The sequence below is a fragment of the Anas platyrhynchos genome, chromosome 14 (genome assembly GCF_047663525.1).
Source record: "Anas platyrhynchos isolate ZD024472 breed Pekin duck chromosome 14, IASCAAS_PekinDuck_T2T, whole genome shotgun sequence".
Taxonomy (NCBI): Eukaryota; Metazoa; Chordata; class Aves; order Anseriformes; family Anatidae; genus Anas; species Anas platyrhynchos.
Window position 1 is genome coordinate 4792336 of NC_092600.1, and position 19437 is coordinate 4811772.

At 51.2% G+C, this 19437-nt stretch overlaps 1 protein-coding gene across 1 annotated transcript in view; it reads right to left on the reverse strand.

The window, feature by feature from the left end:
* The window catches only part of COL23A1 (collagen type XXIII alpha 1 chain), a 169619-nt gene extending 150541 nt beyond the window's left edge, over positions 1-19078 (reverse strand). The window contains exons 1-2 of the mRNA XM_072023577.1: positions 18473-19078; positions 14435-14504 (exon numbers count right to left, since the gene is read on the reverse strand). Coding sequence (XP_071879678.1) covers positions 14435-14504; positions 18473-18688 — 286 coding nt within the window. The 5' untranslated portion in view covers positions 18689-19078. The remainder of the gene's footprint in view (positions 1-14434; positions 14505-18472) is intronic.
* Between the last annotated feature and the right edge of the window lie 359 nt (positions 19079-19437).

Here is a 19437-nt window from a genome sequence, read left to right on the forward strand (position 1 = left end):
CAAGAGCTGAGAGGCTGGCGCTGTGAAGCAGGTTTGCTGTCGTGACAAGTTGGTGTGCCTGCAGCCTTTGAGTTACAGATTACACCAGGATCCCGCCCCCCCGAGCCATGGCTCACCCAATGGGAAAGACATTTCTGATAGGGGTTGGTGCCCTTTTGGTTTTAATTATTCGTTCGCAGCTCCATTTTGGGAGGGTGGGAAGGGTGGAAAGACCACGAAGGAAATGACATGTCAAGATGCATAAACTGGTAAGGAAGACAAGCAAACCAAGAGGGCTCCTCCAACCAAAAATATCTGCAGAGAACAAGTTGGGCTCTCCAGGCCCAGTTTGAGATGCATTATTTATAGATGAGAGCTCAGGAGTCGCATGTGAACAGAAGAGAGAGGCTTAAATGATAACACATTAGTGATGTTTATACATCCAGCCCAATCCCTAAATAGGGACCCAGGCAGCAGGGCACGCAGCTTTGATGTATTTTTACCTAGAGGAGCTGGAAAAAAAAGCAGATTTCAGCTGCTGGGAGCTGCATGAGATGCTTGGCACTGGAAAGCTTCAGTTCAGCCCCGACTTGTACCATTTATGGCTCCAACCAGCAAATCCCTTTGTGCTGCTCAAAAAAAAAAAGAAATCCTCCCTGACTTTAATAAATAAATAAATAAATAAATAAATCTCTCTTAAAACTACCCGGGAAGGATGCCTTCATTGCAATAGTCCCACAGAGGTGTTCAAAACACAGTCCTCGTGTCGTCCCTCCCTGGAAGTGAGGGCCCCGATTAGGGCTCGGCTGCACAACCCCAATAGAGCAAAACAAAACCATTTCACAGCCCACAGCCTGCCTGGATCACCTTCCAAATGCTGGCAGCCAGGAGAAGGAAATCAAACCCCCAGTCCCCAGGAGGATCTCGGCCACTCGGTCTCCTCACCGTGCTCCTTCCAGCTTTTGCACTTGAAGCCATCAGCTAAAGACAAATCACCTTCAGCAGACAATATTAGCCAAAGCCTCAGGTGCTGATGGCTGCACCATCCACAGGCCCTTCCACTCTGTCCCGATTTGAGTGGAAACAGCTCCAGCAAAGGGCCTGGATCTGCTGGGAGCCGTGCTCCAGCTGGCCCCACTCGTTAGGCTACCCCTTACTCCTTGGCACAGGAACAACCCCAAAGAGCAAAGATTGATGGCTGCAGCCCAGGGCCCCACTTCCACCAGGACTATTGCAGATTCCAACCAAGCACCAGGGTCAGGTCCTGGAGCAGTTTGGCACGGATCACCAGGCGGCTGGCACCGCTCAGCAGCCACCTCGCCACCCGCCTGGCACAGCCCCAGCTGGTTTTATCAGCGCTGGCGAGCTGCAGCCTGCACCCCGAGCAGCCGCTGCCAGTCCCCTGCATTCTGCAGCACATCCTTTGTCGTAACAGCTCGTCCTGCCCCAGCATCATTTATTTTAACTGCAGGCATTAAAATAAAACACACACAAGCAGGAGCGCAGTCAGCCACGTGGGAAAAGCTGCCCCAAAGGGAAGGTGAGGAGCTTGCCTACTGATTTTTCCCCTTACAGCAAAAACTTCACCTCTAGGAGTCACCTTCCTGCCATAAGGGCTGCTCCACCTGCTGTTTTTGCCCAGATCCCCTCTTGCTGTGTTTCTCCAGGAGCCATCTCAGCGAGGGTTCCCAAACTGCCACGTCACCCGCCGTGGCTCGCAGCCCCACTGAACTTCTCTGCTCAGTAGCCTGAGGAGCACACACACACCAGTTTATGGGGTAAAAGCAGCACTTCACACGAGCGGAGCGTTATCAAGGTCAACAGCTGGGAAGGTAAAGACCCCCGAGAAGCATCTTAGGGCTGAAGATCTTAGAGTCGGGCCACGTCACCCTTCCATGAGCCCAGCCACACGCAGGTAGACACCTACACACCTCTGCTTTGCTTCCTGCTGCAATGAGTTCCACTCCAGTGCATCTCAATCCCCTACTTCATCTTTTAAAAGGGACAGAGAGAATGCAGGGACTTTCAAGCATTTAACATTCATTCCCAGGCTGAAAGGCAGCCCCACCTTGCCAAGAAAGGAAAAATATTAAATACCACAAGACTCACCACAGAGCCACGTCCTGACCTCCTGGAGACCTCCAGACTCAAGCCTGATCCAAACAATCGATGAAAAGCCCCAGGAGAGCTCAGCGGGTGAATATGAGACCTCTTGGCACCACAGCGAGCTCAGGCTTTGCAGGAAGGGGAGGGAGATGCCCTCAAACACACCTGGGCTGAAGGTGGCTCATCAGGAGCAGCAGCTGTACGCAGTTAGTGGCAGAAGCAGGTGAAGCCCTGCTTGTTAATGCCCCAAATGGGGCAGTGGTGCTCCCCTCTGCAGGACGGGGGGAGCAGCTCTGCTGCATTTCCATCCCCGTTCCCCAAGACATTCGGAGGAAGCAGAGACGCTCCTCATACCTCTCCTGGGAAGGGAAGCAGTGGCAGTGGGGTCACTGTTGGGGTCGGAGGGGATGTGAAGGGGGCTGTGAGGGAGGGAGCTGGCCGTACAGGGCCAGCATTGTGATATGTGAGCGAGGCAGGGGCATCTTCACCCATCCCTGCCGTGTCACAGCCCCTCAGTGTGCAGCTGAGACAAAAAATCCTTCTTAAAACATTCATTTGGACTTTTAATACTTGCATTAAGAGCTTCCCTATGAATAAGTTGGAAAGTCCAGCACGTGGTTCTGATTATCTTGCCCTGACAAGGATGCTGGGAGGCATTCAGAGGTCCAGCGCTCCCCACTGGGGCTGCCAGCACATCAGGCTGCAGGGCAGCAGCTAAAGAATAAAACGCTCCTTCACGTGACGATGCTTTGAAAGGGGGTTTTGGATCCCAAATGACACAGCGTCAATGCGTGTGTTCCCCTCCCCGAGCGCATGCAGTTTTACACCCAGGGAAAAGCAAACATTTTCAACATTTGGTGGCAAAGGCCAAGCTCCTTGGGGAACCAGTGCCAGGTTTGATGTTGCTGGCTCAATTCAGTCGCTCTCCGTGGGATTTCTGCCAGAGGCACTGAGCTCACTGTGTAAAGAGGCTGAAATTCAGGGTAACGAGGGCACGTAGACATGCGGCCGTGATACAGCCATAGGGAATCCCAAACAACAGCAGTCAAAGCTTCCAAAATTAGGTATCAAATCATTTTTAAAGCAACGCAGATCAACAAAACTGTTGTTTTCAAGCCACATGTAATTACCAGCCCAAACCAAATCAGGACGGAGCCAACCAGCATCACCCGTTCCCCACAACGCCATTCCCCTGGGATGAGCTCTTGGCACAACATCATCTAGCGGGGCCTATCTGGAGCAAAGAGGAGATAAAATCTGCAAAAAACAGTAAAAGAAGATGGCATTTATCCACCAAGGAGAAGGAATGTGTTTATCTTTCCTTGCTCTTCTGTTTTCATTGCATTTTGTTTTGCCCACTTAACACTAACAAGCACTAATGAGTATGTACACACACAGAATTACATATGTAAAGGTGTGTCTATATTTATATCCACGCATATATCGGTACAGTTATAAAATAAAGGCCTTCTTTCTTGTGAACACTATCCATGGATGGGATGGAGACGGGGTCCTTCCAACTTCAGATCCCCTCATTAACTCAAAAAAGTGGGTTCTGTTTTTTTTTTTTTTTCTTGCTATCCCCCCCCCCCAGTGCCTGCTTTAACAAAACGCAGTCTCCCCTCTACTCTTTTTATTTTTTTTTTTTTTCCCCTTGCATACAAGCGGGGAAGCCTGGCTTTTATCAAAGGCCTGAATGTGTCTTTGTGTCACTACAACCGAGGGGAGCCCAAGCAGGGGGGTGGCTGTGCTGCTGCTCCTGCAGATACTACAAACCTCGCGTGTCTGATCGTCTCCAGCGCAGCCGTCTGCTGCCAGCACCAGGGCACGGCAGCGCCTGGGGACGCTGCGAGCATCGATGCACTCTGACCTCGTGTCTGTGTGAAGAAACTGTTTAAAGACTGGGAATCTTTTCACTGGGAAAATGAAACAGAGCTCCTTAAGGTCTGGCTTAATTCACATTGAAGCAGCTCCCAAGCAGCCAAAATGCAGTGCTTTTATCCTTAATGCCAAAGCGGGCTGCATGAACTGCCAGGCTGGGCCCGAACATTTCTTCTTGGGGAAGCTAACCGTACCTTTGGGATTTAAGAAAGATTTGTATACAGCCCTGGTCTACAAAACGGGGAACTCAGAAACAAAAGCAAACCAAACAAAAATCAAACAAAACAAAACAAAACAACAACAAAAAAAGCCACGAAGAACTAAAGAAACTGCAGGAGAAACAACAAGCACGCGCAGCTTCTGGCCAGGGCTCCTCTCTGCCTGCACCCCATGTCCCAGCACAGGATCAGCACATGCCTGGGAGGAGGGCAGGGGCAGGCCCACAGGCAGCGGTCACCCCACTCCAGAGTGAAGCCTGCAGGACTGAGCTGGAAAAGCCGTGTTTTAGGATGCAAAGTTTAGGAAGAAAACGATAAAGAAGCAAATGAACACAAGGCATCCATGGCACAGAACTGCCGTGGATCGCAGCACCACCAGCACATTGCCCTCGTCCACCAGCACGTCCCATACCCAATGACCTGCCAAAAACAAACCAACACAAACCAAACCCCAACAGCTGGTCTCAGACAAGCTAACACCGGCTGCCAGTAGGCAAAAATCCGTCTCTCTCTTGAAAAATGGCACGAGAATTCCTTACAGCCCTCTACCGAGACCTGTTATTGCAGCCAGCCATGCCCTCCAGTCCCACTGGCACCGTGCTTTAGCCTCTTGCACCCTGCACAGCACAGCTGAGCATGTTTGCACGACAGGGACCTGGCAGCATCATTATTATTATTTGCTTGGAGTTATTGCCAAAGCCTCCCAAAACACGAGGCAGACCGTATCAATACCAACTGGGCTCATCTTCCAGACAGATCTGCTGGGGGGGAAAAAAAAAAGGAAAGAAAGAAAGAAAAAGACAAATCTGTTCAACATCTCGCCCAAGCTCTTCAGTCTCTCTCAGCAGCGAAGCAGCACAAACCCGCCCGCTCCTTCCATGCCGCGTGCCTCGTGCTGGAGTAGCACGAACCGGGGCTGCTCAGAGACAGCACCAAACAGGGAGAAAACCCAGACAAAGTCAAGCCAGAAAGAAACATTTCCAGATGTACAGGACTGATAGACCTCGTCTGCACTGCTCTTTTTTTTTTTTTTAGAAGCCTGACCACAAGCGTACAGATGGCTGGGAACTCCGCTGAACCTATTCAATTCCTCTTTGTAAACACTTCCCTCTCCGTGTCGTGCTCGCTGGGAAACCGCCCAAGAGCCTGGGGCACTGGGGTACAAACATCGGTGGCAGCACGGCTTTAGGAGGTCCACCCGGGGCCACGAGGCTCCCCAAGCAGCCCGCACGGCTGAGGAGCACGGCTGTGCCTTGGGAAGGCCAGAAGCAAAGCGAGAAATGTGGGATTTCCTGCAAGTGCACCAGAAATACTGCACGTGGGGCTGGAGCCAAGCTCTCCCCAGGAGTTGTCTTGGCACAAACGGGCCCAGGCAGACAACGCGCACCAGCGGGAGCCTTCTGGTGGGCTCAGCGGGATTTGGGGAGGTGCCGCTCAGCAGCAGCAGTTAAAGGATGAGAACTGCCAGCCTGAGCCTCTCCATCCATCGTGTCAGGGGCTGGGCAGCCTCCAGCACCGCCAGTGTCACCGCTCTGATGTATTACACGGCCTTCCCCGGGTACGGATCGGTTCCTCTTGGCATCCAAGGCCTGTCACGATTGCAGGCATTTTCTGAACCTAAACCATGGAGACAGATGTAGTTCAGCAGAAGCCAAGCGCTCTTAACATCTTAAATAAATAAATAGTCCAGATTTAAAGTGCGCCAGAAACATGAAGTAAATACAACCAACGCAGCCCTAAATCTCTACCCCAGCCGAGATTCCGTATGGCCACAGAAAGTCCTAAAAGATGAATTTGAGGTCTTTCACCAGCACCTCCCCCACTTCAGTTTGTAGAAGGGTGGGCTTCTGGCATCAAACCAACATTTAGAGCAGTGACAGGATCTAAGCCCCTCTGCGAGTCCTGTAGCTGCACTCCAATCCACCCCACACGTGCAATTCTTTCTCCTTGCCCTACTGTGTCCCTATAAAAAAAGCAACCGAGCTCATGCCAGGTGGGCAGGGGGAGATGCCGGACCCCGCAGTGCCACCCCCTTGGTTTTCAGCAGCTCTCGCTCGTACCAGAGGCTGGGAGCTCGATCCATCTGCCGCAGGGATGAAACCGAAGAAGCACCGTGCTTGCGCAGGCTGCCGAGCCCTGCTGTCCGGGAGTGTCTCAGCAGCAGCAGCTCCGCTGCCACGGGATAAAACAAAGAGTGACGGGGACAAACACAGAGCAGGTGGAGGTTTAATTAGGTCACTGAGCCGTGGGATTGCAACCTGCAAAGCTGCACTAACGCAAATGCTCGTGCCCACCACGCTTGGCCTCGGGGTGGAAAGCACAGCGCGAGGGGACGGTCACCTCCCCGGGGCTGGGTGCTGCGCCCCAGTCGTGGGGTTGGCACGGGGTCACCGCTGGGAGATGATGAGAATTGTTGCCTCTTGGGTCCGATTTAGAAAAGCAGAAAGAAATCCATTCTTTTCGCTGTCTAGGTTATCACGGCAAGACAGGTGCAAATAAAAAAAGCTCAGCGACTGAATGTGCCTTGCGCTGCTTCTCCAGGCGCAGTGCCACCACGAGGAGCTGTCACTCAGGCCAGCGCGCCCCGGGCAGGGCGAGAGCATTTCAGTGGCAGGCTCCTGCACGGCCCTGCACCAACCTAAAACAGCAGCTACTCAAGGCCCTGACAAAAACATGATTTCCATGCTGTAAAATTCCCAACCGAGCATGGCAGGGCAGAAGCTGAACAGAAATTCAGCCGTGTTTCTATCTCAAAGGTTTCATGATCTAACCGTAGCTTTTTCCATACTTTTTGGAGGTGTGATCCACCCTGATTCTTTGCCTCCATTGAGTACGAAGAGTTACTAGAATTTATTCACCATATTTACCAGTTTTCCCCTTTAACCTCTTTGTGACTTCCAAGTGAAAATAAGAAAAAAGTTCCCCAAAACTCTGGGTTTCTGCATCTGAAATAATTCCTGGGGTTTCGGTGTGGTCCCAGCCGACGTGATCAATGCTTGGCTTGTGTTTGGGGCTGGTAGCTGAGAGAAGCAAAGGCATGGGGCTGGGGTTTGGATTCACACCCACGTCCATGTAGACCAGGCAAGCAGCCCTCCTTAGCGAGCAACTGCTGCCACATCATTACTTGGTTAAAATCCTCCACAGACTCTCAGCTGTAGCCAGCTTTGGGTCTCACTCAGCACATTACAATGCTCCCTCCCTGAAGGGTGGTCAAAGGATGAGCAGATTTGGTGACATGAAGGCTTGCTCCTTTGGTGGTGGAGTTCAGAGGAACGCTTTCCTTTCAGGAAACTCTAACAAGAACTGAAACGGACTCACCCAGAAATCTGTAAAACAACCCAAAAGCTACCGATGGATTTATTTCCTTGGGGTTAATTCCCCAGGACCCAACAGGCCTTTATCAGAGTGACAGCAGAGCTGAAGATACATCTGGAGCCTTTAAACTGCGCTGCACCTATTGCCCCCGCAGCCCTAAAAAGAAAAACAAACGACAGTGGCTTAGAGCAGTAAAACAGAGCCAAGCTGTGGCATGGTAAGGGCAGAACAGGAAACACGCCAGGTCTGAGGGTGGTACAGGGCTTCTCAGGTGGGACGGGCAGAGGCTGGTGGGGCAGAAACGAAGCCCACCCACTGGAGGGAGAGGAGAGGCAGCAGTCGTACAGCTCCTCTGCTCTGCTTTGATCTTTGATGGCTGTTATCTGCATGCCCCCAGCCAGCCGTGCAGGTGCCTGTGCTTACAGCAGCGCGCATTTATGCAATGGAAGTCACGGAACATCAGCCTGGAGCTCCTCGGTGCCGGTAAAATACGGCACCTCTCGCTGCAGGAGTACAACAAAGGCAGCTGACTGTCCAAAAATGATTTCCGTGCTAAAACCTGCTTCTGTCAACAGCGCATGAAAGATAAGGTCAGCTGAAAGCACGCTGGGTTTGAAACACGTTCCCATCCCCATGCAAAGAGGATGGATGGAAAACAACAGCACCAAGCCGGAGCAGGTACCGCACCAAGCACAGGCTACTTCCCATAATCAGTTCTGCAAAGCCAAATCAGTGCCCACGTGGGTGACATCCTTCCATCATTTGGTCAAGAAGGAGAAGGAAACCAAGTGGCAGCAGACGGAGAGCTCCCAGGTGAGGCAGTCCACGAGCGTCGAACCAACCTGCTTCAGTGCCTCCACTCTGGCCAGGCAGCGCTGGAGGGGCTGGCAGCAAAAAATATCTGTGCCTAGATAAATGACTTCATATGTCGAGACAAAGATAAAGTTACACAGAGCCTCTCGCAGAGGATATGGTCATCGGGTTTATTTTTGTAGCTTTCATTACACTCAAAATAACTTTGGCAGACGTAGAAAAAATAAATTTTCAAAGCCTTCTCCCATTGATGTCACCATTTTTAATTAATTTTTGCTGAAGTGGTCTGAAAACAAACGCTGCTGTGAGAGGGCCAACTCCTGGCGTACCGCTCAGGGCCTCGGCGCTCGAACGCCGCGGTCGCACCAAGCGGCACCAGATGAAATACCGCCGCGGTCGCGCTGGGGGATGGCTCCGGCCCATCAGCCTGTGCCAGGGCTTCTGAGAGAGCCAGCGAGGAGGCCAGACTGCCTTTCAGCTGGTGTCTCTGACTCCGTGACAGAGGCGCTGCCAGCTCTGGGAATAACAGTGGTACCACGTTATTTCCTGCCTCGGGAAGTGCCGGCCTCAGCCAGCACTGAATGTCCCCTCAGGAGGGCACTGCGTGTCGCCGCTGGCTCACACAGAGCCTGAGGTGGGGACGTCAGGTTTGAGAGCAGCCCTCGAGCTCCCAGATTCACGCTGCCCGTCCCTGCATGGCTGCCTGACTCCTGCGTCTCCCTCCGGCAGCACAAGGCCCTCAGAGGGGTGCGGAGCAGTGGTGTGTGCAGGGGAGAAAAGCAAGCCAGCAGCAGCATGCCTGACGCTGCCACGCCATGCCAGGCTGCTGCAGCACCAGCAGACCTCTCCGGACACACAGCAGCGAGTAAATCACTCACAAATCTACTTTCAAGGGGGACTTTGGGCCTCTTCTCCCTTGCAGGCTGGCTCCCTGCAGAACACAGCACACGCACCAGTTGTACGCCTGGAAGGAGATGCCAGACCAAACAAGACTCCTGCTCCTCTGTTTGTTTCCATTTATTGCAACTGCTCTTAGAAAACAAGCCCCTGACTCACAGATTTCTATCAGCAGAGTCCTGAAGACGCAAAACATCTCTTCAAGCACAGCTTTAAGGCTCCCAAGGATGAGACCGAGCCCAGCCAAACACCGCAGCTCAGCTCTGCTCCAACATGAGATCAGTCTGCTCTTCGCTTCAGTCAACACATTTCAGCAAGTCTGGCTCGCACTGGCGGGCTTCAGGCACTGTCCCCAGCACACTGCCACAGGTGACACGCGCTCCTTTGGGTGGCTTTGGTTGATTTGGGAGAACCACCAGCCCCAGCGCTCTGCAGCGGCTCCTTTCCAGGAGCTCCTTGCAAGGAGCCGTGGGGTGTCGGTGCCCATCCCAGGTAGCTGCGGGGAGAAGCCGGCTGGCGGCCCCTGCACATGTGGCGTGCAGACACAGCTCCAGATGTCCTTGGGACCTTCCACGAATATCCAAAAGGGACGGGGAATGGTCGCCAGGAAGGAGCTGACGGAATGTAGCTGGCAGCAATTTTTATGCTCAAAGGGACGCGGAGCGGCATTTTTCCAAAAGCTGCTAAGATCTGCAATTGGATCATGTTTTGAAGGGGTAAGATTTGCAAACACATGCGAAAGAAAGTAAGTTCCTGCATTTAAATGGCACAATTTGTTAAAAGTCCTTCCCAGACCGTTGTTCTTCATCATCTGGGTGCTTTAACACTTGGCTTCTGGCTAATCTTTAAAAATCCTGGCACAGGTTTTTCTGCACAGGAAAGAATTCCGATTGTTGTTTAGTGCAAGCAAATCCTGTAATTATACTGTCCTAGCCTCCTGTGGGCCAAGCCAGACCAAGGAAATAAACCCTGATGAAAGAAAGTGACTGGCTGGGTATGGGAAGGGATGGGCTTCTCATAGAAGCTGAGGTAAGCAGGGTTTAGAAAACATTTTAAATCTTGGCCATGTTGTAAAGCACTTTGTCTCATTCTAAAATACAAAAATTACAGAAAGATACTGAATTTGAATTACTTTGTTGGCTAGAAAAACATCTCCTGAGGTGACGGTAAGGAGTACTGCAGACATTTAAGATCAGTAGATGCAAAGCAACTCACAGAGGCAGAGATCACTGGTAATTTCAGAAAGAAACACTTGCTTTCACTTGATATTTTTCCATATCTATTTAAGCATTCTGAAGGAATCATGACTTGAACATGCAGAATTACAGACCCATATACTGAAGACACAGAAAGAGAGAAATAACAGAGAGCTTCTATCACGCACGAGTGCGAAACAAAGAGCCTGCGTTAGCAGAGCTCAGTGTATCACATTTGGCCTGCTGGAAAACATCTGCCATTTGTCAGGACTACAAAGCTAACATAACCCTCTCCTCCTTGATCTTCACCAATTAGGGAAATTCTGTTGTGCTAATTACCTGGGGAGACAAAGAGGGGAGAAGGCAGATAGCGAGTGACACTTGAAGACAACATTTACACCAGAAAAAATTAGGCAGGCATTTCAAGTCACTGGGAACCACAGAACATTTCGTGCCAAACTTTCCCAGCAAGATGGGAAAAGTCCATCCATGTGCTTAAAAAGAAATATAAATATAAATAAAAATAAATAAAACGCAGCAAGAGAGCCTCCAGAGTTTGCAAGAGGTACAGAGGATTGTAAGTGATAGACTTCCCTGAGTACACATGGTTTGAATTGCCAAGAAACGGAGCCGTCCTGCAGGCTGAAGTACCACTCACCTCTTTGTGTTGCCAAGTCATTATTGGGAAATATTTGTCACATATTAACTGGAACATCAGATTACTACACTGCACATTTAACACTGCTTTGTAATATACACATACGTTCAAAAGCGTATGATACTGTCTCAGCGTGAACTCGAGACGAAGACAGGGATATGCATCACCCGGCAGCCAGGAAATTCGGAGTTCAGGCTTCTCAGTAACTCTGAGTGCAAAGCCTGCGGAGATACAGCACGCGGAGACACCAGGCACGTGCTGAGAGATGCAGTGCTAGAGCCACGCAAAGAGCTGGAGACTTTCACACCCTCAGTCTGTAATATGAAGAATGAGCTGATGGGCAGGGCATCTTCTGAGGACTTGGTCCTCTTTTTATGTTTGTTGTTGTTTTAAAATCTATTTCTACTGGATTTAGGAGGAGAAGTTTGCTCTCAGGCTCTAGTATGGTACATCCAGAACCTCAAGCCTGAGGGACTTCCTCATGGACCCCGAAGAGTTTTATTTATTTAACTAGAGCCCTTCACATTGCGTGTTTCAAAAGACTGCTAAAAAAAAATACAAGGGGTGGAGGGGAAAGTCTCCTTCAAAAAAAAAAAAAAAAAAAAAAAAGATAAAAGCAGTCAGAGGCCACACAACTGTGAACAAAGTATCTGCAAGCACGAAGTTTTAGTCTTGCTTTTAACCCACTTCACTTGCTCCTCAGTTGAAGGCTGTCCTAAAAGCCATGTAAACAAGTGTTCGGCACCTGCTAAGCTGAATCTTATGAGGGATCCCATCCAGAGAAGAGGCTAAATGTAAGGGAACAGAAACTCTCTGCGAAGTATCACACGCATGGCTCAGGATAACAATAATAAAAATACCGAGCTGCTGTTTCGCAGAGAGCCAACATGTGGGGACAGCCTGTCCTCGGTCTGGCCAGCACCAGCAGCACGCAATGGCTGTGGCCCCCAAAATAGCTGGAAGCATTGAAGCCAAAAGGCCCCGCTCCTCACCACAGTGGGGTCAAAACCATCCTGCTCCTCACCACACGGGGCCAACACTGCCCCAATCCTCACCTCAGGACATCTCCCACAAGTGTTTTCCTCCCATTCCGTACCACAGAATTGCCCAAACTTTGAAGGAGTGAAAAATAACACAAAACTTCCCCCCTACCACCACCCACACCGCTTTTGTTGAATAAGTAAAGCGAAACAAATCACTTCACATTTCCATGATACCCCACAAACACAGGTGTTGATGGCAAACACCGAGACACCTTTTGGAGCATCCCGAGTGTCAGAGGCACAGCAGCACTTTTTAAAAACCTTTATTATCGTTATAGTATTTTACGATCGGGATTTCTTCATGGTGCTGACAAAACGGCCGGGCCCCCTCTGCTGGCCACCAGCCCCAGGCACCTCAGCGCCTGTCTGGCCCCCGGCCCTCACTGCCCCTCCGCTGCCCTCCCAGAAAGCACCAAAACCCCAAACTGACTCACTTTGAGGCAAAACGCGTCTTCTCCAAAACAAATACAGAGTGCAGGGCGAGCTCCGAGCACAAGGCTTGCTGCAGGGGCTTTGTGGGTACTGCTGCTCCCTGAAGAGGCCCGGCTGTGGCGTGAGGGCACGGCCCCGCCGCCATGGCCTTCACAGAGCCCGCTGTGAGGAGTCGGCTTCAACTCGTGGGGTTTCTGGCCACTATTTTGGGGCAGGCGAATGGAGGCTTCACTGTTAGTTGCCAACTTGGTGTGAGAAACAGAATTGTGTGTAAAGAGCCCTTTGATTCACTCCAAAAGGAGCTGGGAGGCATCAGGACAGCTCAGCAGCACGTCCTCACCTCAGCTCCAGTCCTCACCTCAGTGCAGCGCTCGGCTCTGGAGCGGAGGTGGCCAGGAGCAAACACCGCTGCTGCAGCACTTTCTGTCCACCAGATAAGCCTTTGGCCCACAAATTACCTAGACATTTGTTGCTAATGACTGTAATGAGCATTTCAGCAGCACGTGGGAAAACCTTCCCCCTCCTCTCTTTCCCCCATCTTTTAAACACAGAAACAAGCAAACCCAGTGACCCAGAACAGAATTGGGATGTGCCTGGCAACAAAGGAGCTCTTAAATCCCAATTGCTTTCTGCAGAGCGAAGGAAAAGCCCTTTGACCGCTTAATCGTGCCAGCAGTGTCCCTGTTACATGGACAGGAGCAAGATACAGCCCACAGGGCCAAGGGACTTGGTTCAGTCTGTGCTTCAGAGGGCAGAAAACCAATATGATCACTGGTCTCCAAAGAGCTGGAAATAAGCTTCATTTGTGTCTCGGCTGATGTTGTTTGGTGCCGAGGCAGAGAGGTACGCAGGATGCCCACAGCAGCCTTCCACTTAAAAACCAGTTAGGGCAACTGCAGCAGCACAGAATCATCACCAAAATATTTCTGAGGCTATCACACATAATTTTACGGGGCTGGGGGAACAAAAACTAAATCAAAAACAAACAAACAAACACATCTTTTTTTGTTTAGTCCTGTGAGTATGCACTAATGCTGTGTATTCTGGTATGATTCATATCCAGGATGTCAGGAAAATCTGCTCATTTGTCTATAATGCTTCTACATGTAATGTTCAATTTTTTTCTCTTTAAAACTAGAATTGAACTATCTGCCACTTGCAAAGCTTTGTAGCAGGCCCATGCATTCTCCGCCATCAAAGCAGTGCACATCTTTCTCCCATCTTTAGCTACTTCTGTTGAAAAAAAAAAAAAGCACAAAAGGTTTGAAGTGCATCAGACCGAAGTCATTCATGCCGTTCAGTATGACAGCAGAGCACTTACTGAGTATTTCTAGAATGAGATTCCTTTACAAACTAATCTAAGCTGTTTATTGTTTCCAAGGAGCATGCACTTCCACAGCAGAACAGGAAGTTTTGACAGTTTAAGAAGTTCATTAAACTCTGGGAGGAAATTTAAACAATCAGTGACAGCTTTCATACAGCAAGGCACTGGAGAAGTTGCTACCCTCCTAAAAGACAGAGAGAGAGGCTGCAGCTTTTAATTATCACACTTGCATTAAGACACAGTGATTCTGTTACTACTTCTAAATTGTTTTGGCCCAACACCCAGGGCTCACAACCGAGTAAAGCTGTTCACTCTTTTATTCTTATAGCCAAATGTCGCTTTTGTCCAAACCTCAAACTCCTTTATCTGTAAACAGGCCAAAGCAAGGCAGTGGAAGAAGTTAATAGTCTCAAACACAAGAGAGTGCTTCAGCTTGGAAAAACACTTCTTAGCACATTTTACTTGAAACAGGGGAATACATAAAACAGAAGAGGAGTTCAGCAGCGTCGGTCCAGCAAGCCGTCGGCTCCCGGGCAGTCTGGCGTTGGCTGTGCCGATTCGTCTGCACCTACCTGGGGGGCACATGCAGTCTGACGGAGCCTCTCTCGCTGTCCGCAGCTTAGCTAGTCCTTCACCCAGTTTCTGTTTGGAGGAGGAATAAAAATAGCCATTTAGAGAATACATTATATCTAAATGCGTGCTGTGCGTGCATTCCAGCAGCCAAAGCATCCATCACACTTCCTCGGAGTGAGGCAATAGTTTCACCCTGCTGTGTTCAGCCTCTGTTGGTAACACCTACAGCAGCACACAAAACATTAAAAGTTTCTTAGCAAGCAGCTAGCCTATGGCCCTTGTACGGAGCAGGTAGGGACTCCTGCTGCACAGCCCAGAAATCCCTTGTTCCAAGCCCCATGGACTGGATTCGTGCCCGTTCGTGGAGCAGATGCTGGTCCTGTGTTAGACATTGTTAAGTCCCATGTGCAGGTTTTGGCACCGTCTCGGTGAATTTGGTGGCAGAAGCAGAGCTGGAGAGCCCCTTGTGCTGCTGCTCCATGGGCTGAACACAACAGGAGGGAAACGCCGGGGGAAAGCCCCGCTGTAATCAAATGCGAAGCTGCTTCCAAACACTCCGGGGGTTACGTGGCAGAATGATACTTACAGAACAGATGTGACCTGATTTTGCTGGTTTTCAGCTTAAAATTCATGCTACGCGGAGTATGAAAGTTTTCTTTAGGATAGGGATGAGGAGATGAAGGACAGTGTGGTGGGCAGTGCCAGCGAGTCCACAGTGCTCTCCCACCCCAGCCCAAAGTGTTACATCTGTAAGGTGAAAAACTGATTGGTGGGACTAGTAAAACATGTAAAAATTCCCCAGACTGAAGCAATGTCTATGTGGCATATTGTAGACAGATGTGAGCGCATTCTGCCTGCTCCCTAAGCCTACCAAAATGTTCGTGCCTGCATTTAGGACAGTGCCAAGCTCGCGTTAGTAAACCCCCATGACATGTAAGCTGTCTTAGCTCAGGCACAGCAGCAGCCCTGCAAGGGTGGGAGCAAGTCCTCTTTGCTCGTAACTAAGTCCTTCGGGAATCCCATCTCACCTAAGGTATTTACCACAAGAGAAACCAGCAATCTGACAACCAGAGTCCACATCCAGACATGTAAAAGAGACAATTCAGTGTACTTTTTGGATTCAGGGTGCTCAGGCTTGAATTTTATCCAGCTGATGACCAAGTCTGTGTTCAAATATTTGACCACTGTGGACTATTCGGGAATTAGGCTACGTGTGAGTTAGGTTCTGGTCCTTTTATTCCTGGGATTAAATAGTTTTATCTGTTGTTGAAATCCTATGCATTCCTTTCTAGCTGCTTGATGCAAAGAGGTCCTGAAAGTTATCAACTCAGTTACAAAGAAACTGACAGAGAAGTTGTCCTAAGGGAAGCACAAAGAGCGGAATGACCCAGCTGTGGAAAAAGGCATTTGAAGACTTTTCTGGCATCCACTTACAGTCACGATCTTACAAAGCATCACTCAAATTTGGTGTTTGTTTTAAATTATTTGGACAATGAAGGTGCTCGAGGAAAAGAAAGAAGCTCTTCCATCTCTTCCATTTTAGTTTTGTAGTCAGAGGAGATCTTTTCCTGTCCTGAATCCTGGAACGAGTCTTCTGTTTTCCCATTGAATTGTTCTTGTCATGAAGCTGATTAATCTGGACGCTCTCTGCCTACTGCGGACAATAAATCCTTTGTGAACAAAACGGTCCAGCTTTGTTTACAACAACTGGATACTCCGATAATCCTCACGTTAACTTTTTCACTCCAGCATGGAAATGATGCGCTTCGAATTCGGGCTTTTGCTGCAGAGCAAGTGGAGGTAGATGCCACCACAGCTGGACCACACTGTTAGAAATGTTTCACACAGCATCAAACCAGGGCTCTGCAGCTCGTTCAGCTAAAGGAGCACCCGAGGGAAAGCTAAGTTCCTGCATCCTTAAATCAGCAGTTTCTCCACAGTTAGATGGTTGCCTGTCACAGAGCCAAAAGCTAAACTTCAGTTGTCCAAATCGGCTTTCATTGCCTTTCCTACACATTTACCCTTCCTTTATTATTTCCTATCCTCTTTAACTTGCCAAACATTTAAACAACACTAAGAGGAATGGAAACCAGCATGTTTGTCTTGCATTTGCAGCTCTTCATGTGCAGTTCTTCCATAAATTACGCTCCCAAACCCCAAGACTGGTATATGCAGTCATGCTTTTTGTGCAGTGACAGAGAACAAAGTATCAGGGGTCATGCACAGAGAGCATATGGAGCTTTGGTTTCACTTCTGAAATACTGTGGTAAACTTCAAAGAAGGACCAAAACAGAGTGTAACAAAAAAACTGACCCCAGGCATCAGTTGATGTTCATGTTGATGGAAATATTCTCTCGCTCCCCAGAAACTCCCAAGCACAGAAAGGCCAGAAGTTGCCTGACGAGCGAGAGGTCTTATGTAACGAAGAGGAATTTGCTCAAGAAACAGGCATGTTCTGAAACCTTAACGTGAGTGAATCAGCCTGTTTAAAATGATGATTAATAGATAGCACAACGGCTACCATGCATACCTTGATTCTGTTACCCTTTCCAAAATTTGCTTTTGGTATTGACAAAAGTTTGGTTATACTAAACGTTTCAACAAGCTCCCTCTTGCATTAGAAACCCAATTATGCGGTTTTGCTTTATTTTCCCCTGTACAATCTCCATCTGAGCATTCCCAGTACAAAACAAGCTTTCCACACTTAACTAAATCTCAGCAAGAGGTTGCACATGATCTTAGGCAGTGCCACAGAAACCCTTCCCATTGCTAAGCACAGTTATTGGAGTAATTGGAACAGAACCACTGCCACGACTGGCAGGCTAATTCCTGCCTGCAGAAAGGACGCTAACTAGATTTTCTGATTACGCCTCACAAGCACCCCTCTGTTCTGGTATTCAGGGTTTTCACTAAAATAGTTTTTAGCATTTCCCTTTATCAAGACATATTGGTGCGACCAGGTTTCCAGGAGCATGGGCATGGTCCAGCGGTGCCGGTGGGATCCAGCTCCAAGCGTAAGGCACAGCAGCAGCAGAATTTCTCCTGCTGGCCCTAGAGCTGTCTGCCCCCCACGCAGCCCCCGCACACACGCGGTGCAACTTTCGCTCCACGGAGCTGCTCACAGCTGGAGGGAGCTGCAGGAGAACACATTTTTGCATGACTGAGGCTTCATGGCTGCAGCGATGTTAGTGCAGCACCGTGCCTTGCACCCTGGGCAGGCTGGCAATAAAATACCAGCGTAAACCCTCCCCAGATGTCAGACCCGGGCACTCGGGAGCATCCTGCTGCAGCCCAGTAAGCCATGCTGGATCCCACCACATGTTTTGAGCTCCTGTTTGCAGGGACCCAGCAGAGTGACCGTGGGATCTCCAAGAAGTTCCTACAAGTGGTGGGAGCCCTCCCCATCACCCTCCCTGTGCAAAGCCCCAAACTTAAGCGCCACAACGCCTCAGCCTGTGGAAAAACATACTGCTGGGATCAAGTGTGACTTCTCCCGGGGGCTTGGCTTAGTTACAGAGAAGGACATCGGTGTAGACAACTGCTCATTAAGTAGAGGTCTTTCAGCACAGAAATCTTTAATGAGTAATTTCATAAAACTTTGGGGCTGAAAGTGAAGGGATCCATCACTGCTCTTCTCTACCCACCAGAAATCGGCTCAGCACTGCTGGACCACTTGATACCCTGCAACTGAGCCTAGATAACGGGGATCATCTTCAAATATTTCTAACGAGGAAATTATAGTCCACTGCGCCCGGGGATAAATAGCGTGTAAGCACTCGGATTACCTTTGCCATTGAGTGGAACGAGGGGGAAAGCGGGACGGTCTCAAACACGGCCCCTGGGGCATTTCTCTGGGAAACCATTGGGGCCACCCCACGACGCGCTCCGACTAACGGGCCGGGAACACGAGAGGGAGCAAAGTTCTGCAGGAGGGAAGGGCAAAAAGAAGCCCAAAAAAACTTTTCCTAAGGAAACAACGAAGCCGGCGCCGCCACACGGAGCCCCGGGGGGGGCCGCCCCGTCCACCCCTCACTCACCTCTCGGAGGAGCTGCTCCAGGCGGGGCTGCAGCGCTTCCAGCAGCGGGCCGGGACCGGCGGCTCCGCGCTCCTCCAGGGCTGCCAGGCGGCCCTGCAGCTCCGCCGTTTTGGCTCCCAGCAGCAGGCAGACGGCCACGGCGGTGAGCGAGAGGAGCAGGCAGAGGGCGGAGGTGGCGGTGCCCGCCGCGGTGCCGGCTCCTCCGGCCGCGCTCATCGCTCCCAGCTCCGCGCCGCCGCGCGGGGAGGACCCGCTGGGGGGGACGGGAGGAGGGGACCGGGGACCGGGCACCGGACCGGAGCCGCTCGGCTGCCGCCCGCCCGCCCCCGGCGCCGCATCCAGCGCCCGCCCCGTGCGCTGCGCGCCCCCGCCGCGGCACTGGGGCTGCGGAGCGGCCGCTGCTCCTCCGCTCGGCCCCGCCGGGACCCGGCCTTTAAACGGAGGAAGCGGGGAGGAGGAGGAGGAGGAGGGGGGGAGCCGGGCAAGGGGGGGATGCTCCGGGAGCGGCCCCCCCCCCAACCCCCCCGGTTCCCCGGGGAGAAGGGGAGGGGGGGATGACGCCCAGCAGAGCCCACCCCCGCTGCCCTGCCCGGCCCCCTGCGGGAGAGCTGCCCGGCCTCGTCCCCCCCAACCCCCCTCCACGGTGTCCCCCTCGCCCCTCCCGGCCGCCCCCAGCGCCCCCCCGGTAGCTGCGGGACGGGGCCGGCCCCGGGGCCGCTGCGCTCGGCAGCCCGCGGAGCTGGCGCCCTCCAGCGGGTCCCGGCCCCGGCCCGCTGCTAATTGGGGACCCGGCGGAGCGGGGAAGGGCCGGGGATGTTGTGTGACCCCTCTCCTTCTTTTTCCCTTTCCGTGCTGGGGTTGGGAGGTGGTTGAGGGAAGAGGCAGCACCCGCAAAGCGCAGCGGTGTTCCAGCGTGCCTGGTAACGCACGGGTTGAATGGCAGTGAAGTGTCCCGGCTGCTTTAG